We start from the raw sequence: 22,924 nt of genomic DNA, 5'->3' as shown, positions 1-22,924 counted from the left end.
TCTGGATCTCTGTTCAAACTGTTAAGAAGCAGCTGAGATGCAGGCCACGTCAGTTTGGAGAGATGGAGGGAGCTGGCAAGACCTGGGATGCTCTGCAGACCTACACTATGCTGGACCTGGAGTGCTGGGATCTTGGTTGTGGAGAGCTGTTTGGCCCAGAAGATTCAGGGGGATCCCACAGCTGTAATCTGTTCGCAGCACAGTCTGGGCTGAAAGGCACGAGTGGAGAGGAAGGGAAGGGTAAAAGGAGAACTAAACGCATCTTGTTGAGGGCTGTCAGCGTCCACAGGTTTGAACAACATGGAGAACCTACAGGTGGTGGGTTAGAGGCCACGGGATGGTGGTATGGGTTAAATTTGACAAGAATTCAGTTTTTCCTTCTGGGATTTAAAAAAGGGAATCTGTGAACATTTAAAAAGTCAATGTTTAAAAACTGGGACACTTCAAGCTAAGATTTGTCTTTGCAGTCTCTCTAGACTGGAGATGGAAATGTCTGGAAGCATGTGACCCATATCCCCACGTGGAAGTGGCTGGTAGGATCCGCGTGGCCTCGGGGCTCTTTGGATCGGACATGAGCAATCCTCACTTGCACGCCCTGACTTCTGTCACCACTGGAATTTACAAACCTCAATGCTCAATACTTCACCTATATTACTTAAATTTATACCCACAACCTAGTCATGACAGTATTATCCTTATTTTATATATAAGCAAGCTCTGAGTCAGAGATGTTTAATATCTTGACTGCTACTGCTAAGTCACTTCAGTCGTGTCCGACTCTGTGCGACCCCATAGATGGCAGCCCGCCAGGCTCTGCCGTCCCTGGGATTCTCCAGGCAAGAACACTGGAGTGGATTGCCATTTCCTTCTCCAATGCATGAAAGTGAAAAGTGAATGTGAAGTCGCTCAGTCATGTCCGACTCTTCACGACCCCATGGACTGTAGCCTACCAGGCTCCTCCGTGCATGGGATTTTCCAGGCAAGAGTTCTGGAGTGGGGTGCCATTGCCTTCTCCAATATCTTGACTAAGGTCACAGAAAAACTAGTAAGTAGTAGAATTATAATTTGAATTCAGGAGTGTCAAACTCTAAAATCAATGCCCTTTCTAGTATAAAACACTGCCTTTAGTATTAATTGCATGATTGTCTGGACAGAAAAAAATGTTTTTAATTGTGACTTTTAAAAGTATGGAGTGTTTTGAAGCCATATACGTCAGTTTTCTATTGCTATAGCAAATTACCACAAATGTAGTGGCTGTAAACAACAGAAATTTTGTAAGTCAGAAGTTTTAAGACAGACTGTGTTCTTTCTGGAGGTTTTAGGAGAGAATCTGCTTCCTCATCTTTCCCAGCTTGTAGAGGCTGCCTGTATACCTTGGCTCAGGGTCCCGTCCCCCGTTTTCAGAATACATCAATGCAACCTCTGCTTCCTTTATCCCATCCCCTTCTTCAGCCTTTGGCCCTCTTGCTTTCTGCTTGTAAAGACCCTCTGGCTACACTGTGGTCCCCTTGATAACCCAGACTAATATTACCATTCTCAAGATCCTTAACGTAATTACATCACCATTTTTTTTCCATGTAAGGTAAGAAATTCATAGGTTTTGGGGGTTGGGGTGTGGACATCTTTGAGGCGGGCATTATTCAACCTACCACATTGTACTGGAGATGGGCACCTAACTTTGATACACTTCCACACAACAGAGTCACTTTACAGCATCATGAATCACTAGGTAAGTATTTACATATTCCCTCCTGGTACCAAAACATTTATTTAAAGAACCATTCAATGTAACATAAATGAAGTATAATCCTAAGAAAGATGATTGTAATCAAAAGAGGACTTTAGTAAGTTATCTTTATTTGAATCCAAAATATATTGCATTCTTCATTTCCATGCAGATATAAATTAAACCATGCTCAGCAGAAGATAAGAGTTCTATAATCAGAAATCAACATCTGCAGATATTATGACATTGCACCTGCATGTTTTGAAGTGAAGAACACAAAAATACCAACCATGTGTAAGATGCTATCTTTAAGCAGTAATAATTTTGCTTTTACTTTTTCAAAACAAAGTATCTGTTATTCCTATTAAAATTTTTGAAGACATGCTTAGTTTGCAAATTTAAATGATGCTGTTTTTCTCCTTCCTACTCAAATAGCTCCTCTGTTAAATGAAGCTTCCACAGAGTTTTTATTACCAATCATGAAAATTAAGCTTACAAATACACTTTGAATAAAATATAATAAGAATAAACTTATAATCCTGAAGATGTGATCCTTGGTTTCATGACATTAAGCTTATATTTTTATGTGAGAACCACAGATTTGAGACTATTACTATTATAAAATAACTCATACTATTAAAATCTCATCAAAAAACAAAGTACTTAGAAATGAACCTGACCTAGGAGGTGAAAAACTTATATGCTGAAAACTATAAAACAATGATAAAGGAAACAGAGTGATTTAAAGAAATGGGAAGATATCTCATACTGTTTGATTTGAAGAATTAGCATTATTAAAATGGCCATGCTACCCAAAGCAAACTATAAATTTAATGTGATTCCTATTAAATTGCCCGTGATTTTTTCACATAATTAGAATGAATAATCCTAAAATTTATATGGAATCATATAAATATAAGAGATGCAGAATTGCCAAAGCAATCACGAGGGAAAAAACAAAGCAAGAGGCATAACTCTCCCAGGTTTTAGACAATATTACAAAACTACAGCAATCAAAATAGCATGATCTTGGCAGAAAAACAGTCACGCAGATCAACAGAACAGAAGAGAGCCCAGAAATAAACCCACATACCTGTGGTCAATTAATCCTTCCACAAAGGAGGCAAGAATATACAATGAAAAAAGGCAGTCTCTTTGGCAAGCGGTGCTGGGAAAGTTGGACAGCTGTGTGTAAATCAATGAAGTACATCATACTCAAAACTAAACTCAAAGTGGCTTAAAGACTCAAACATACAACATGACAGTATAAAACTCCTAGAAGAGGACCTAGGCAAAACATTCTCTGACATAAACCATGCCAGTGTTTTCTTAGGTCAGGATCCCAAGGAAAGCAAAAAGAAACAAATGAGAACAAATCAAATTTATAAACTTTTCCACAGCAAAGGAAACCATAAAAAAAGTGAAAAGATAGTCTACAGACTGGGAGAAAATACTTGCAAATGATGTGACTGACAAGAACTTGATTTCCAAAATATACAAATAACTCATAGAACTCAATAAGAAAAAATGAGCAACCCAATTAAAAAAAAATAGATGGAAGGCCTAAATAAACATATCTTCAAAGAAGACATACAGATAGCCAGTGAAAGTGAAAGTCGCTCAGTCATGTCCAACTCTTTGCGACCCCGTGGACTATATAGTCCATGCAATTCTGCAGGCCAGAATACTGGAGTGGGGAGCCTTTCCCTTCTCCAGGTCCAAACAGAAACAGACTTACAGACATGGAAAACACACTCAAGTTTACGAAAGGGGTAAGGGGGTGGAGGAGGGATAAATCAGGAGTTTGGGATTAGTAGATACAAGGTACAATACGTAAGGTAGATAACAAACAAGGTCCTACAGTATAGAATAGGGAACTATCTTCAATATCCAGTGATAAACCATAATGGAAAAGAACATGAAAAAGAATGTGTGTGTGTGTGTGTATATATATATACAATCTATGTATAACTGAATCACTTTTCTGCAAACCAGAAAGTAAAGCAACATTGTATATCAAGTATACTTCAATAAAAACCTAAAAAAGGTGATAATAAAACAGAATTATAGTTGAATCATCTTGAATCAATTGAATCATCTTGACAGTTTTGTGGGTTTTTTCTTCCTTTGGCTTATGTAGACTTGGTTTCTACTGTAGGGTGTTTCTCTTCCTCAGTACCTCCCTTTGTTAACCACAGTTCATTGTATGCAGTGAAAATGCTTATATGATCTACAGAAAAACCTTCTATTCCTTTTCAAAAAAATTGAAGATTAAATAATGTTCTTAAATCGTTGCTAAGAAGATGTCAAGAGCTGGAGCGGGTGTGGAGAAAGGGGAGCCCTCCTACATTGTTGGTGGGGATGTAAGTTGATGTAGCCACTGTGGAAAACAGAAGGGAGGTTACTCAGAAAGCTAAAAATAGAATTAACAAATGATTCAGCAATCCCTCTCCTGGGCGTATATCCAGACATAACTATAATTCAAAAAGATACACACACCTCCATGTTCATAGCAGCATTATTCACAATAGCCAAGACATGGAAAAATCCTAAATGTCTACTGACAGATGAATGTGTAAAGAAGATGTGATACATATATGCAATGAAATACTATGCAGCCATAAAAATGAAAGATGCCATTTGAAGTGATATGGATGCAACTCTGGGAGTTGGTGATGGACAGGGGCGCCTGGCGTGCTGCAGTCCATGGGGTTGCAAAGAGTCGAACAGGACTGAGTGACTGAACTGAACTGAACTGGATGCAACTACAGATTATCATACTAAGTGAGATAAGTGAGAAGGAGAAAGACAAACCCCATGTGGTATCGCTTATATGTAGAATCTAAATCACAGCACAAATAAACCTATCTATGAAACAGAAACCGAAACAGGGACACGGAGAATAGGCTGGTGCTTGCCAAGAGGGAGTGAGAGGGAGAGGGCTGGTGAGAGCCTGGGATCAGCAGATGCAGACTAGTCCATGTGGAATGGACAAGCAGTAAGGTCCAGCCGTAGGGTGGCTTTGTAGAAAAGATGTGCACAGACTTCCCTGGTGGTTCAGTGGCTAAGACTCCGTGCTCCCAAGGCAGGGGGCCTCGGTTTGATCTCTGGTCAGGGAAGTAGATCCCACATGCCACAGATAGACCAGGTGCAGTCAAATTAAAAAAGGAGAAAAAGGTCCAGCTGTATAGCGCAGGGAACGATATTCAGTATCCTATAATAAGCCATAATGGAAAATAATATGGAAAAGAATGTATGTATATGCGTAACTGAGCCACTGCTGTACAGCAGTAATTAATACAACATTAAAGCAACTATATTTCGGTAAAAAAAGAAAGGGACCACAGGAATCTGAGACTACAAGTATATATAGCTATTTCAAGCAGTCTTTACTCTAAAGGAGGACGTGGGAATGAGGCAATAGTCAAAGAGGAATTAGGATCCAGAGAGGTGTCTTTTGGTTGAAGTTTTGTTTTCATTAAGGTGTTAGGGAAATTAAATAAATATTCTTGTTTAGGCTTCAGAGACAAAGCAGAGGGGGTCTCTGACCTTGCTTCTAACCTGCCTGGACACTGCCCAGACTGAGTGACTGTTTGCTGGGAGCGGAAGACCTGCAGCTCCGTAGATAAGATGGGGGAGGAGCCTTGAGATTGTTGAGACCTGGAGGGGGCCAGGGCAACCAGGTCCCAGCCTTAGCAACAGTCCAAGTTTTACACGCTAAAACTAACATGAAACCAGAGCTGCAAACTGGTCGCCGATGGATGCTGAAATCGGTGTGCGTCCTGGGATTATAAGTGGGAACCCCAAACTGCAGTCTTTGAAGTCCCACCCAGGGTGCGGCCTCGCTGCCCGGGACCCTTTCCCAGCTGGGACTCCAGACGCTGTGACTCGGGGCTCAGTCTGGATGTTGGTCAAAACCCAGTTTGGTGGTGTATCTTCTGCTCTTTCTGTTTCTCTTTCTGTTTAATGTTAGTTTATTGAAAGTAAGCTAGATAATTCTCTAACAAATGTTTGTATTATTTATTTGTAGACGAGTGGCTTATTTTGTTAACATCTTTGAACCTGAGATGAAAGTGAAAACTTTAAGCAAAACAAAAAATGGGAGGGAAAAAAATGTCAAGAACACATTTTTTGTTTTTTAAATTATATCATCTTGGTATAGGAGTCTTACTATCTGAGGAAATTTTATATATGTGAACTTTTATCAGAAATAGAGTCTTATGCTTATTAAATATTTCCCTTTCAGTGACACATCATAGTAAATATTTTAAATCAAATAATCTAATTGAAGAGCCTAGCTTTAGTAATGAGTTCAGATCAGATCAGATCAGATCAGTCGCTCAGTCGTGTCCGACTCTTTGCAACCCCATGAATCGCAGCACGCCAGGCTTCCCTGTCCATCACCAACTCCCGGAGTTCACTCAGACTCACGTCCATTGAGTCAGTGATGCCATCCAGCCATCTCATCCTCTGTCGTCCCCTTCTCCTCTTGCCCCCAATCCCTCCCAGCATCAGAGTCTTTTCCAACGAGTCAACTCTTCGCTTGAGGTGGCCAAAGTACTGGAGTTTCAGCTTTAGCATCATTCTTTGTGATATTAAACTACATTTATGTTGAAAAACATTGCAGAACATTCACTTTTTTTTTTATTTCTTCTTAGGTAAATAAATGGTAAATGCTGACTCTTTGATAAACACTGTTTTTTTTTTTTTTTTTGTTATCTTGGAGGAGATGAAAATGCAAAAGAATGATAGTGGACAAAATAGCTGATTTCTATAGAGAAAAGTAAGTATTCTCTTCATTCTAATAAGGACAATAAAAATCTAGAACTATACTTCAAAATAGATAAATAAACAAAATCAATAAAACTAGAGAGATAATAAAAATAGAAATATGACTTAACTATAAAAATAGATTTTTATTTCCACAATGTTATCTTTCAAACTGGGAACATATTATTTTCCTCCAGTCATTCAAGATTATTCTACAGTTTTCTGTTACATTTTTATTTTCTTCACATAGACACTTTGTCTTTCTCTTAAGTGAGAGCAGTCAGATATAATGGCAGTGGGACCATTTCTTCAGCTTTTGAGTGTGTTGATATTACTTTGGAGTAATTTGTTTACTTACAACCTTTCTTGTGATTGTTCATTTACAATCTTGTTTGTAATTTTCATATTCTTCTTATTTTTCCTCTTTATAGACAGGAATTTTGGCTAGTGAAAAGTCAATTGTGCCTCAGCCCCAAGATTTATTCTAGTAAAACTAGAGAATCATTAAAAATTATCCTAGATAGACCTTTGTCCAATATATGAAAAGCTAAGACATTTACTCTAGTTTTGTGACAATAATTACGTTATTGTTTAACAATAGCATATTCTGTTCTAGTGATTCCTCTACCATTTTTCTGTTTCCCTGGTGGTCGTGTTCCTACTCAGGAGAAATAGGAGAGAAGGGCTGGAAAGAGGGACTGGGAGTAGATTTGATTAGATCCTGCAAAGTCAGGTGAAGTAATTTAGATTTTGTCGTGCAGGCAATATTGAGGCACTCAAGGTTCTTTAGAAGAGACTAGCAGAGATGGGAGATCAAAATAGTGATTAATTTTGAAAAAGTAATCTGCTAATACTGTTGAGAGCTGGACAAAAAGAAGAAAGATTGGGTAAAATAGAGCTCTAATCAGAAGAGATCACTTAGGGCCTGGGAGTCATGCAGGCATGAGTTACTAATAAGGATAGTATTGGTGTTGGGATCGGAAAGGAATGAAGTGGGTTTGAGAGCCCTTATGAAAGAAGATTTGGTGGCTAATTTTCTTTATAGGGCAGCCTAGACAGAGGAATAAAACATCAATTAAGTTTTGAGCCCAGGAGACTGAAAAAGAAAAAAAAGATAGAACCAGGAATAGAAATAAATCAGGAGAGGGAGCTTATTTGAAGGAGAAGATAAGGAATTCAATTTTAGTCATGTTTTCTTTGAGATGGCAGTAGAACATTCAGGTATATTTGTCCAGTGGTTACTTGGAAAATATTGAACAGGGTCTTAAAAAAGAAATTGGTCTGATATGAATTTAGAATCATCAATGTAGAAATGAATGTGGCAGCCTTAGGAGGAGACAAGATTTCTAGAGGAGAGAGTTGGCAGAGGAACACAGAACCTTTACACACGCACAAGCCACATCTATTTTATTGTTTTCATAACATTTATCTGAAAAAGTATTTGCTATATTAATATAAACTTAACCCAAATTATTTATCACTGTTTCTCTAACTCACAGGCCAGCGCCTGGCATGTGATAGGTGAAAAAGAAGACATCTACTGAATAAATGACTGAATGAAGAAATAATTTTTGTAAATATTCATATTTTCACATTATCTCAAGCATCACCCTAGGTAATATCTAGTCAAGGAATAGTGTGCTTCATCAGACAATACATTTCAGAGAAATATACTTTTTACTTTTTTTCCTACAATTTGGGTCTTACCTTGGATTTTGGTCTGTGACTCTTCAGCTGAGACTGGTGGCATCTTGGTTTTGAGACATTTCTTTTCATTTTTGTTTTCTCCCTTTGAGAAAAAAAAATAGAGACTGTACGTGTGATTTTGAACTGTGATGATGGAGAAGATTCTTGAGAGTCCCTTGGATTGCAGGAAGATCCAACCGGTCCATCCTAAAGGAAATCAGTCCTGAATATTCATTGGAAGGACGGATGCTGAATCTGAAACTCTAATACTTTGGCACCTGATGCAAAGAACTGACTCATTGGAAAAGACCCTGATGGTGGGAAAGATTGAAGGTGGGAGAAGGAGATGACAGAAGATGAGATGGTTGGATGGCATCACTGACTCGATGAACATGAGTTTGAGTAAACTCCGGGAGCTGATGGACAGGGAGGCCTGGTGTGTTGCAGTCAGTGGGGTCGCAAAGAGTCGGACACGACTGAGCGACTGAACTAAACTGAATATGTGATTTTACATAAAAATGAAGTTGAATGTAATTATGAGTTTTTCATTTCATTATCAAGCCTATCATCAAAACTGATCATTTGTTTATGATATACTAAAAGTGATAGTTCTTGCACTTAGATGGATATTCCTGACTCTACTATTGGATAATCAGCTTCAACATCAACAGTTTGTTGGCCACAGTCTGTTTTTTCTGGTGTGGTTGCTGCTTCTCCCTGACACATGCTTCTCACAATTCTGGTTCTCACTTCCCGTAACCTGAACATTGGTTCTGAGCTAAGTCTTTGGTGATAGAAGGTAAAGTGATGGAGAGAAGAAAGCACTTTGCTGTCTTTACTCACAGCTCTCTTCTTTATTCCCTCCACAATTTCATTTTCCTCTGCCTCCTCATTTATCTGAACACTTAAGCTTTCCTTGAAATGTAAGTATATCTCGCTGGATGTGGCCAGTGTATACCTGAAGATTTTCCTATGGGGACAGAGTGAATCAAGAGATAAGGTTAAAGCACAGAAAAACTGGCTCCCAAGCTGCTCTCAGTCTTGCAGGGGGAATAAACACACACAAATGTAACTGACAAGAAATGTTATAGATGATGAGAAAATGTTTGTGGACCCTAGAGGTGGGGCTAGAGGTGGAGTGGTCAGTTCTACTGGAGTGGAAGGGAAAGGATGGACACTGTTAGAGAGAAAGTGACTCTTGAATTTACAAATCAAGATGAGATTTTTGTTTTCTCATGTTTTCTCATTTTGTTTCCATGGACAAAGCATGGAAAATACTCCAGACAGAGGATGCATGTTTAGCAAAAGCCTAAGGTGTGTATAGATGAAGGGAGACCACGGAAGTGCTCAGAAGGGGAAACATGTGAGGATATGAGGCCAATGAAGAAGGAAGGGGTCTTGAGAGTCTTATAAGCCTTGATATGAATCTTGACATTACTTTTAGACACTGTATATCAGACACATTTTAAACTGAAAAGCAAATGAATTAGATGATTTAATTTCAGCCTTGTAACAACATATGTGTTAGGCAAGGCAGCTATTATCATTCTTATATTATTGAATAAGGAATTGATTAACTGCCTAGAAAACGGATCTCTGGATAGATTATGAAATAGTGACAAAGCCTTCTGACTTCAATCAAGTACTTTTACGTCATATTATTCATTAACATTTTCATCATAGTTTTATGTGTACATAAATATAAATTTATGTGAATAATGCCTTACTCTGGAATATGAGAGAGAGTTTGGACAAATGTGAATTTGCAATTTTTGATTTAATGACTATTTACAAATCTGAATTACCTATGATATTTTGGTTTGAGAATTAACTGTTTAAATGACACTTAAAATACAATGCAAATTGATTTATTCATTCCTAGATATTTCCTTATAGGACTGAAATAATCTATTTGTATTTCAGAAATGTGTTGTTTAAATGTCATTTTAAAAGGTTATATTCTGTAGAGGAAAATAGGGGTTTAACTTTGTGTCAATTTTAACATTTAGCACTGTTGAAACTGGATAAAAAACTATTTTCCTTTTACTGACATATTATTGGAAAAAGTAGACTCAAATAATTCCCTAATATGACTTTTAAGATATGTGATGCTAGCAGACTTCCTGATGAGCATCCATAAATTGTGGCCGTCAGAATGGCACAGAATGTGTAAGAGCGTTTCTCCCGGGATCTACTCTGACTAGCTCTCCAGTATTAATGTTTCTGAAGGAAAGACAGCTCCTGAATTTTTGTTTACTTTGCCTTGTCTCTAGCATCTCTTTTTTCCCCCCTGTAGGTTAAGCATTTCGAAAAGTTGATTCAACTACTATTTCTCCTGTTCTGTAGAAACATAACCTAATGATTTAGTTCTCAGGCACTAAAATCAGACAGAGCAGGGTTCCAGTTCAGAGTCTGCAATTTGTCAGTGGTGTGTAAATAGCAAATTATAACAGGGCCCGTGGGTATTGTGAGCATTCAATACAATAGTGCTTGAAAAGGGACAACACTTTGTTTGGCACATAGTAATTCCTGTTAGCTATTATGTTCTCCGAGAGAATAATGTATTAGCTATTTTTTATGTGCTCTGTGGGAAAATAATCATGATAGTTGGCAAGTTGGCAAGCATCGCTGTGATGACTTTCCCAGAGAGAAACACAACAAGGCTAGCGGAAGGGAAGTACCCAGCTCAACATTTATGACCGTCTATAAGTTTTTAAACATATAAATAACTCGTAAAGTGTGAGATTATTTATTTTGACACAAGAATTAGAAAGAAGTCAAGGACACTCTCGTAAAGCCATGCTAAGCACATTCTCTCCAATTCTCTCCACTGCAAAAATGGTCAGTGTTAATCAGAAAAGGAAGGCAAATTTTCCAGGGCTAACATTAGGTAATCTTGATATTTTATGTACTCTAGGCTCATTTAAACCTGAATCATTAGACCATGCTATGCCAGTCCCTGAGGTACCTTCTTGTTTGTACTTGACATCTTTCAGCCAGTTCCCTTAGATGAGAAAATAATTCTTGCTTTAAAAATCTTATGTTGTGATTTTAGGTAAATCTAGTGAGTAATTCATGAAAATTGTTCTTTAGAGAGCTGTAAGTGAATGTTGATCATATGATTATCATTTGGACTTAAATCTGTCATAAGGATACAAATGATTAATAATGGTAATAAGAATTGCCCTACTATATGCTTTCTCTATACTGTCTCTAGTTTGTATACCAAGGCTACAAAGCAGGTATTATCTTTATTTTAAAGGTGAACAGACTTAGAACTTAAGAAAATATTTTTTCCAGAGCATGGTTTCTCCACTTTGGTAATATTAAAGTGTTAACCTGGATAATTCTATGTTGTAAAGGGCTCTCCCGCACATTCTAGGATTTATAGCAGTATCTCTGGACTTTCCCCTTTAGATACCAATAACTTCCTACCCTTCAACTGTGACAACAAAAAATATCTTCAAATACTGATAGTTGTCCTCAGTGCAAACTACTCCTCATTGAGAACTTCTGGTCTATAGAAACCACCATTAAAATATAGTTTACTAAGACCAGGATGTTTGACCTTCTCTGCTGGAACTAGATCATATAACATGCTTAATATTTGAGAAACAATTTCATTTTGGATGATGGCAGAAGTGAAAATCAACAAAGAGAAGTCTTACTTGGTTTTTCCAAATTGTAATAGAGTCTTCTACGCATTAGTCCATTTTAAAGCCAATATATGCAGTATATAAAATGATGAGGATAAACCCCAAAGACGAACAGTCCATGACTTAGTCGGTAGCAGGTAAAACTTCAGAGAAATCACATATCCCAGTGTTTATGAAAATCCCTCTCCCAGCCAAGAAGTGAAGCGAATCAGGAGTGATTTAGGGACATGGGGCACATACCTGTCCCGTGGCTTGCCGCGACTCACTGCTTGGATCAGGATCTTGGACATTCTCATTGCTTCCTTCACTAGGCTTCACCTTGTTGAATTTTACTGTCAGTGATTTAAACATCTCTGAGGTGGTTCTGAAAACTTCTGTTTTATGACTCTGTATCTCAAGGTAGAGAAATGTGCTTCGATTTTCTTTTCATTAGCAGACAAGCCAATTAGTTGTTTAATCAGGATTTTGTTCTAGTTAATTCCTAGAGGCAACTCTCTAGCTAGTCAGGGCTTTGGCTTAAAAGCAGCAAATTACTTCTGCTTGGGTGATTTAAATTCTGTTTATGAACTTCAGAGAGTCAAAATACCCTTGTGAATAATTTAGAAGTGAGAATTAAAACTTCATTGTTGATTTAAATTGTTTAAATGGTTATTTAAATGTGGGCACATTGCCCATTGGTTTATTTTTCTTTCTTTCTTTGTGATTACCCACCTACCTATCTCCATCTATTGAATTTAGGGTTAAAATAATACATGCAAATGATTAAAGACTCTTGAGAGTCCCTTGGACAGCAAGGAGATCAAACCAGTCAATCCTAAAGGAAATAAACCCTGAATATTTATTGGAAGGACTGATGCTGAAGCTCCAATACTTTGGCCGCCTGATGTGAAGAGCTGACTCACTGGAAAACACCCTGATGCTGGGAAACATAGAAGGCAGGAGGAGAAGGGGATGACAGAGGACGAGACGGTTGGATGGCATCACCGACACAGTGGAGATGAATTTGAGCAAGCTCTGGGTGATGCTGAAGGACAGAGAAGCCTGGTGTGCCACAGTCCATGGGGTCGCAGAGTCGGACACGACTGAGCGACTGAACAAAAACGAAGTGCTTATGATATAAAGCAACTCCCCCAAAGTCCTCGTTTCTAGTTCTGAACTGTGAGGTAACTACTTTTTCTTTTTCTTCCTGTGATTATTTTCTTTAATTGGCATTTTATTATTTGATTAGATTAATGATATTTTTTTAGAAAATATAATGGAAAGTGAGACAGTATTCCCCATTCCCAGTAGCCTAAATGTCCATCTCCGATGCACGAGGATGATTACATTAGAATAAAGCAGAGAGACTATTAGCTTGCTAGGGCTGCCATAACAAAGCGCCACAGGCTGGGCTGACTTAAACAACATAAGTGTATTTTCTCGCAGTTCTGGAGGCTAGACGTCTGACATCAAGATAACAAGGGGCTTCCTTTGAAGGCTGTGGTAAAGGAGCTGTTATCAGTCTTTCTCCTCGGCTTGTAGATGATCATCTTCTCCCTGTGTCTTTCCTCTGTTCGTGTTCATGTCCAAATTCTGTCTTCTCATAAGAACACCAGTTACATTAGATTAAGGCCCACCTCAATGACCTTATTTTAATTGACCTCTTTAAAGACTCTTATTTCCAAATAAGGTCACATTTTGAGGTATGGGAGATTAGAACTTTATCACCAATTTTTGAGGGGACACTACTGAGCCCATAACACAGAGACAGTATGTTTGACGAATATCACTTTAGAGGAAATGTAATTTATTGCTAGGAAGCAATCTGCTCCAAAATTTCTTTCAAGTTTCCTATTTTCTTACAAATTGCTGAAATATTATGAATACTATATATGTGATTCTTAGTTTTATAAGTCTAGATAATTCTGTTGGATTATTAGTTTCTTAAACTATTAAAAATATATCTTTCACTAGTATTAATTTTTTTCTCTGATTAATCATTGAATCAATAAACCTAAACTCCTTGAAGGAGGACACTATGCATCATTTATTTTGCCCCCAGAGAGCCTTCATATAGAGTAGAAACTCAACCCCTGCTGAATAGAATTTAACTGAAGCCCTTTGTGTGATCTGACAGCTCTAGGTTTCCCCTATATCTCTGCTTTAATTCAAAACTAATTAAATATATTACACTCACAGAATCTAAATTTTGCATTTCTTAACGACACTTGGCACCACAATATGCCATTTCTTTCACTAATATTTTCCTGCATCTCTGCTGTCTCCCTAAATAGCTGGAAAGATGATTTCTATCAGAACCTTTGCTGCATCACTTCGAGTATCACCTTGTCATCAAAAATAGTGTTCTTTCATTGTATGTGATCCAGTTTAAACATCTATATAAAATATCTGAATATTTCTTTCACAGTTTGACAGATTAACATTTAGCTGTTAACCAAATTATGAAAGAAATATTGCAGTTTTTAAAAAATACTATCTTTTAACCATTTAGCTTTTTAAAAAATATCAAACACTTTTGTAGAAAAAAAAGATGAAATGAATATTTCAATTGCAAAACTTTGTTCTGCCCTTGTAAAAAAAGAATTGAAGTAATTTAAATAATAGAAAATGCTCTTTTCATAACAGGAAAATCCTTTTGAAGTGAGATCTTGCTTACTACATCAAGTTCCAAGGACACCAGAAACATTAAAATACTGATGGGTTAATTACATTTTACTTGGTTTTCTGGAGAATAAATATTTTACATAAATGCAAAAAGAGCTACTTTTATAAAATAAAATCTGGGCCTGTAGTTTGTGAAGCAAAAATACTTGCATATTAATAGGTGGAATCTTATTCCTTAACATGCCTTATTTTAAAAAGTAAAATCTCCTAGCTTTATTGAGGTATGATTGACATATACCATTTTGTAAGTTTCAGGTGTACAATATGATGTTTTGATGCACGTATATATTGCAAAATGATTTCCGCAGTAAAGTTAGACCACACAGCCTTTCCCTGACATATTTACCATTTCATTGTGTTGTATATTGCAACACATTTAAGCTTGATTCTTCTCGCGACTTACAATCTTGTTAGTTATGGTTACGTCTGGTGGTTATTTCTGCATTACTAAAAAATCTGCTTATTCTACCCTTTTTGTGTGTGTGAATTTGAATCCCAAATCAGTGTGAGGGAGATTCAACATTAAAAATTATTAAGGAGAACTTTATTTTCCTACCCAGAGCCCAAACAAACTTCCTTGATGGTCTGTGCTGTTGGACAGATTTTTTTTCAGTCCAGCAAGAATGTACTTTTTTAAGGGTGCTTTGATTTTGTTTTCAATAGAGTTTGTAGTGAACTTCTCTTGTGCACTTGCCAATTAAAACCAGAGCCTTTCAGCTCCAAGACCACCCTCCACATTATCCACACCCAGGGCAGCCTGAGTTAACACATCTAATACTTCTTCCTTCTGGATTTCTGGAACCTGGGGATTTCCTTGAGATAACAGTTATGTATTTTAAGAAAACAATATGGAAAAAATATGCATAACTGAATCATTTTAATATATAGCAGAAATTAACACATTTTAAATCAATTATACTTCAATAAAACTAAAAAATACTTAAGCATTTAAAAGTGTATTTGTAAGAGGAAAAATATGCAGGAAAGATTTTTAAGGAAGAACTTTAATTTAGTTTTTCATATTATCAAAATCATAAGTCTTTTATTAATTTTTAATTTTTTTAAATTTATATTTATTTATTTTAATTGGAAGCTAATTACTTTACAATATTGTATTGGTTTTGCCATACATCAACATGAATCTGCCATGGGTGTACATGTGTTCCCCATCCTGAACCTCCCACCCACCTCCCTCCCCATACCATCCCTCTGAGTCATCCCAGTGCACCAGCCCCAAGCATCCTGTATCCTGCATCGAACCTGGACTGGCAATTCATTTCACACATGATATTATACATGTTTCAATGCCATTCTCCCAAATCACCCCACCCTCTCCCACTCCCACAGAGTCCAAAAGACTGTTCTATACATCTGTGTCTCTTTTGCTCTCTCGCATACAGGGTTATCGTTACCATCTTTCTAAATTCCATATATATGCGTTAGTATACTGTATTGGTGTTTTTCTTTCTGGCTTACTTCACTCTCTATAATAGGCTCCAGTTTCATCCACCTCATTAGAACTGATTCAAATGTATTCTTTTTAATGGCTGAGTAATACTCCATTGTGTATATGTACCACAGCTTTCTTATCCATTCGTCTGCTGATGGACATCTAGGTTGCTTCCGTGTCCTGGCTATTATAAACAGTGCTGCGATGAACATTGGGGTACACGTGTCTCTTTCAATTCTGGTTTCCTCGGTGTGTATGCCCAGCAGTGGGATTGCTAGATCATAAGGCAGTTCTATTTCCAGTTTTTTAAGAAATCTCCACACTGTTCTTCATAGTGGCTGTACTAGTTTGCATTCCCACCAGCAGTGCAAGAGGGTTCCCTTTTCTCCACACCCTCTCCAGCATTTATTGCTTGTAGACTTTTGGATCGCAGCCATTCTGACTGGCATGAAATGGTACCTCATAGTGGTTTTGATTTGCATTTCTCTGATAATGAGTGATGTTGAGCATCTTTTCATATGTTTGTTAGCTGCTGAGGTCCAGCCCCGGCTGATCCAGGGAGTTCGAAGCGGGGACAGCTTCGGCGAGGATCAGGCTACAATAGCTTCAATTAGATATTAATTAGCGATATAAAGAGTAACAGAATGAGGATAGCTCAGTAGGAAAATTCAGTGGAGAAAAGAGGCTGAGTAGCTTGGTTTACATGGGAAACCAATAAAACTTCAAGACAAGAAGCTTGCACCACTTACGTAGGCCGCAGGCATCCTTCCATTCTCCCGAAGGAGAGGAGACACTGAGGCCTCCCCGGTCTTAGAAGCCCAGGCATAATTAGTAAGCATGGCAGGCTCCGCGCTCCAGATGGAGACTTAGCCAGAGTTTGTGAGAGAGAGTGACATGGGGAGACCAGTATTTTGAGAAACTGATCCCAATTCTTTATTTTCCATGGTCTACTTTTATACACTGAGATGTTATGCAAAAGTCACGCGGGGTCAGCAGTCCTGACTTTTATCAAAGTCAGGTGCTTCATACAAATGTATACAGAGGTCTTAGGGGTGTTACATCATCTTCTGGCCAGGGGGCCTGCTGGCAATTTATGACCCTCTCCTTGTGACAGTGGTCAGTCAACCAGGACACTTATTTCTCCAGGGGTGATTATTCTTAAAACAGAAGCCACCCAAATAAAGTTATATTCCTATAGGTTGAGGGTGTAGTTGGTTTTAGTTAAGGAAAGAATTTACTTAGCCTAAGGTTTAACGTGATTTATATCAAAGGTTAATACTTATTTCTTCTATATATTCATTAATGTGCGTAAGGGCAGGAGATGTGGAGACTTGGCAGCAAACATTGGCTCAACAAATGAAAAACCCTTCGCCAATACAATTTCTAATCAGCCCATTATACTTATACTAATAGCTTTCTAACTTTTCTAAGGAACCTGTTTTTAGAAGGTTTAAAGCATCTCGTGCCTCTCACGGTTGGGAGGCTGTGAGCAATCACATGTGGCCGGACAAGCTTGTCAGGCAGGCTAGAGAACCTTCAGAGGAGTTTGTAAGTTTGGAACACTCCTGTCACGCCCAGGAATTATTATTAACTGGAGCTCTAAGTTAACTCCTTCTCCGAAAGAGGTGGTGGGGGACAGCCCCCCGTAAAGTCAGAGGTGTAGGTGAGAGCACAAAGTAGTAAAGTAGGCAGGCTCTGGTTATGGAGGTAGATGCTCAAGGATTTCCAGGGGGACTCCTGAGGCTCCATCCCGCCTTTGCATATGTCGAGCCTCCTTCCTCATGACCTTTGCGATGGGCGGAGTGCCTCAGGCCGGCTCCCAACAGTTACCCATCTGTATGTCTTCTTTGGAGAGATGTCTATTTAGTTCTTTGGCCCATTTTTTTTTTTCCACATTATCAAAAAGTAGTTTTTCATATTATCAAAATCATAAGTCTTTTATTGATTTTTTAAAAAGAAACTATAAGTTTTCATTTTAGATTCAATCATTTCATCAAAAAAAACACACATAAAAACCAACTTTATTGATTATATGATTTGATTTTTATGTCTTGAAAATACAAAATTATCAATATTTATTTTTGTTCAAAAAATGGATGTTCATTGTTTTAAAAGGCAAGCTTTTCTTTTTGATCACATTTTTGCTTCAGAAACAATTATGAATGAATTTTTAGATATGTATGGGGTCATTTTAGGAGCTTCTCAGTTAATCCTCTATGCCTGTGGTCAGTTAGATTTTTGAACTTAGGATATAAACATGCAAGGAAATGTTAACAGCAGATTTGTGACTGATTCTCTCCCTTCCTGGGGCCTTCAGAGGAAGAAACAGCTTCATCAGACCTCCTTGTAAATCTGACCATGGTATTTACTGGTGGAAAGATACCAGGAAGAGCCTATATATAGGAAATGTATTTAGTAGGACGTTTTTGGTCTGTCTAGGTTGCTTAGGAGATCAGTCCTGGTGTTCATTGGAAGGACTGATGCTGAAGCTGAAACTCCAGTACTTTGGCCACCTCATGCGAAGAGTTGACTCATTGGAAAAGACCCTGATGCTGGGAGGGATTGGGGGCAGGAGGAGAAGGGGACGACAGAGGATGAGATGGCTGGATGGCGTCACCAACTCAATGGACGTGAGTCTGAGTGAACTCCGGGAGTTGGTGATGGACAGGGAGGCCTGGTGTGCTGTGATGCATGGGGTTGCAAAGAGTTGGACATGATTGAGCAACTGAACTGAACTGAACTGAGGTTGCTTATTGCAGAAAAGCCTGTAATTTACAGATTTATGTGGCATGGCTGGCTGGAGATGGGGTAACTTTGTAAGGAAGCTTAAAATGGAGATATCCTCAAACCACCTTGCTTTCTCTTTTTTATTGGCCACACCATGGGATTTCCCAAGTGTCTCAGTGGTAATCTGTCTGCCAATGCAGGGGGCTACGGATTTGATCCCTGATCCTGGAAGATTCCCTGAAGAAGGACTCCAGTATTTTTGCCTGGAAAATCCCATGGACAGAGGAGACTGGTGGGCTACAGTCCGTGGTGTCACTAAAGAGCCAGACATGACTGAGTGACTAAAACAAAAAAACGCAGCATGTGGGATCTTAGTATCCCAACCAGGAATTGAACCCATGCTCTCTGCAGTGAAAATGCTGAGTCCTAACCACTGGATTGCCAGGAAAGTCCCAAATATTTTAATTTGTTTCTTTGCTGAGTTGGGTTTTAGGTGCATCATGCGACATCTTTTGTTGTGATGCACACGCTGGTTGTGGCCCACGGGCTCCCGGGTGCCTGGGCTCAGTAGTTGCTCCTCATGGGCTGAGTTGCTCAGCGGCATGTGGGATCTTCCCAGACCAGGGATGGAATCCATGTTCCCTGCATTGCAAGGCAGATTCTTAACCACCGGACCAGCAGGGAAGTCCCTCCCACTGCCTTCCTTTTGTGAGAAATACTTTTGCATACAACACTCAAAACCTCCTTGTACATCTGAAATAAAAATGTGTCAAAATGCAGGGAAACTGTACAGTTTTAAATGCTGGGTCTGATGTTATCAGTCAGTTCAGTTCAGTTCAGTCGATCAGCCGTGTCTGACTCTTTGCGACCCCATGAATCGCAGCACGCCAGGCCTCCCTGTCCATCAGCAACTCCCGGAGTTCACTCAGACTCACGTCCATCGAGTCAGTGATGCCATCCAGCCATCTCATCCTCTGTCGTCCCCTTCTCCTCCTGCCCCCAATCCCTCCCAGCACCAGAGTCTTTTCCAATAAGTCAACTCTTCGCATGAGGTGGCCAAAGTACTGGAGTTTCAGCTTTAGCATCATTCCTTCCAAAGAAATCCCAGGGCTGATCTCCTTCAGAATGGACTGGTTGGATCTCCTTGCAGTCCAAGGGACTCTCAAGAGTCTTCTCCAACACCACAGTTCAAAAGCATCAATTCTTCTGCACTCAGCTTTCTTCACAGTCCAACTCTCACATCCATACATGACCACTGGGAAAACCATAGCCTTGACTAGATGGACCTTTGTTGGCAAAGTAATGTCTCTGCTTTTCAATATGCTATCTAGGCTGGTCATAACTTTTCTTCCAAGGAGTAAGTGGCTTTTAATTTCATGGCTGCAGTCACCATCTGATGGTTATAGCTTTTCCCAAAAAGGATGTTTTATAAATGTTTGACAGTGACCTGTATCCACTGAACCATTAATGCAGTTTGCTGTGATTTGGTGGAGTCTGATTTGACAATTCAAACCTTAGGATTTATCACAGATCATAAGAAAATTATACAGATATTGATTCAAGCATCTTTATCAATAACTTAAAATACTTCCAGTATCTTGATCTTTGTCAGTAGCATGGTGTTCACATAGGCATTAAAATTACAGATGATACTTTCACTTTGTTTAGATCAGTTCAATCAATTAGTCAGTTCAGTCTCTCAGTCGTGTCCAACTCTTTGCGACCCCATGGACTGCAGCATGCCAGGCCTCCCTGCCCATCACCAACTCCTGGAGTTTATTCAAACTCATGTCCGTTGAGTCAGTGATGCCATTCAACCATTGATCCTCCATCATCCCCTTCTCCTGCCCTCAATCTTTCCCACCATCAGGGTCTTTTCCAATGAATCAGCTCTTCACATCAGGTGGCCAAAGTATTGGAGTTTCAACTTCAGCATCAGTCCTTCCAATGAATACTCAGGACTGATTTCCTTTAAGATGGACTGGTTGGATCACCTTGCAGTCCAAGGGACTCTTAAGAGTCTTCTCCAACACCACAGTTCAAAAGTTCAATTTTATGGCTACAGTCACCATCTGCAGTGATTTTGGAGCCCCTCAAAATAAAGTCTCTCACTGTTTCCTCATCTATTTGCCATGAAGTGATGGGACCAGATGCTATGATCTTAGTTTTCTGAATATTGAGCTTTAAGCCAACTTTTTCATTCTCCTCTTTCGCTTTCATCAAGAAGCTCTTTAGTTCTTCACTTTCTGCCATAAGGGTGGTGTCATCTGCATATCTGAGGTTATTGATATTTCTCCTGGCAATCTTGATTCCAGCTTGTGCTTCATCCAGCCCAGCGTTTCTCATAATGTACTCTGCATATAAATTAAATAAGCAGGGTGACAATATACAGCCTTAACATATGCCTTTTCCAGTCTGTTGTTCCATGTCCAGTTCTAACTGTTGCTTCCTGACCTGCATACAAATTTCTCAAGAGGCTGGTTACATGGTCTGGTATTTTCTTCTCTTTCAGAATTTTCCAGAGTTTGTTTTGGTCCACACAGACAAAGGTTTTGGCATAGTCAATAAAATAAAAGTAGATGTTTTTCTGGAACTCTCTTGCTTTTCCGATAATCCAATGGATGTTGGCAATTTGATCTCTGGTTCCTCTGCCTTTTCTAAATTCAGCTTGAACATCTGGAAGTTCATGGTTCATGTACTGTTGAAGCCTGACTTGTAGAATTTTGAGCATTACTTTGCTAGCATGTGAGATGAGTGCAATTGTGCGGTAGTTTGAGCATTCTTTGGCATTGCCTTTCTTTGGGATTGGAATGAAAACTGACCTTTTCCAGTCCTGTGGCCATTGCTGAGTTTTCCAAATTTGCTGGCATATTGAGTGCAGCACTTTCACAGCATCATCTTTCAGGATTTGGAAAACCTCAACTGAATTTCATCACCTCCACTAGCTTTGTTCTTAGTGATGCTTCCTAATGCCCACCTGACTTTGCGTTCCAGGATGTCTGGCTCTAGGTTGGTGATCATGCCATTGTGATTATTTGGATCTTGAAGATCTTTTCTGTATAGTTCTTCTGTGTATTTTTGCCACCTCCTCTTAATATCTCCTGCTTCTGTTAGGTTCATACCATTTCTGTCCTTTACTGTGCCCATCTTTGCATGAAAAGTTCCCTTGGTATCTCTAATTTTTTTGAAGAGATCTCAAGTCTTTCCTATTCTGTTGTTTTCCTCCATTTCTTTGCACTGATCACTGAGGAAGGTTTTCTTATATCTCCTTGCTATTCTTTGGAACTCTGTATTCAAATGGATGTATCTTTCCTTTTCTCCCTTGCCTTTTGCTTTTCTTCTATTTACAGCTATTTGTAAGGCTTCCTCAGACAACCATTTTGCCTTTTTGCATTTCTTTTCCTTGTGGATGGTCTTGATCCCTGTCTCCTGTACAATGTCATGAACCTCTGTCCATAGTTCTTCAGGCAGAGTTCTGAAAGTTCAGCAAATGGGAAACTGGAAAGAATTTTAGAATTAGAAATGTGAATTTTGGCTCATTCTTTTTCAGTGGGTAGATGTGTTAGCTGGCTTCCCTGGTGGCTCAGTGGTAAGGAATCCACCTGCCAATGCAGAAGATGTGAGTTTGAGCCCTGGGTTAGGAAGATCCTCTGGAGAATGAAATGGCAACCCACTCTAGCATTCTTGCCTGGGAAATCCCAAGGACAGAGGAACCTTGTGGGCTATGGTCCATGGGGTTGCAAAAGAGCCAGAAAAACTTTGTGACTAAGCAACAACAACAAAGATGTGTGAGTTAAATTGAATCTCTTGCCTTAATCTGGAAATGACATGATGGGGCAAAATGGTATTTAAGTTTCCTTCTAACTCTAAATTCTCTGATTTTGTGTACCACAGAAGAAGACAGGAGAAAGAAGAGGGTTGCTTTTCTGGGTGAATTGGCTATTGGAATTTCACCAAGAGCCCTCCAAATTTTTTGTGCAAGGTTAATTGCTGCAGTAGTGACTGCCAGCCCGAGTAAAGACAATCATGCTCCAATATGAATCTGATCAATATGTCTAGATGAAAGCCCTCAATGACTCTTCCTGCTTTTGCTATCATGTCCAGGCTACCATTCTGACCTTTCTTGCCCTTTAAAATTGATCCTTCCCTAACTCTTTCATTTCATGTATAACCCACTCTTAGCCCTCACTGAATTATTCATGGTAACTTGAATCACACTTCTTTCTCTTACTATCCATGTCTTTC

General features: G+C 38.9%; 1 protein-coding gene across 1 annotated transcript in view; it reads right to left on the bottom strand.

The window, feature by feature from the left end:
• CNGB3 (cyclic nucleotide gated channel subunit beta 3) overlaps nt 1–12,189 on the bottom strand; it is a 190,138-nt gene extending 177,949 nt beyond the window's left edge. Inside the window, exons 1-2 of the mRNA XM_061439435.1 lie at nt 12,079–12,189; nt 8,204–8,285 (exon numbers count right to left, since the gene is read on the bottom strand). Coding sequence (XP_061295419.1) covers nt 8,204–8,285; nt 12,079–12,189 — 193 coding nt within the window. The remainder of the gene's footprint in view (nt 1–8,203; nt 8,286–12,078) is intronic.
• Between the last annotated feature and the right edge of the window lie 10,735 nt (nt 12,190–22,924).

The sequence above is a fragment of the Bos javanicus genome, chromosome 14 (genome assembly GCF_032452875.1).
Source record: "Bos javanicus breed banteng chromosome 14, ARS-OSU_banteng_1.0, whole genome shotgun sequence".
In the NCBI taxonomy this organism is placed as follows: domain Eukaryota; kingdom Metazoa; phylum Chordata; class Mammalia; order Artiodactyla; family Bovidae; genus Bos; species Bos javanicus.
This window is presented reverse-complemented; position numbering and strand designations above follow the sequence as displayed.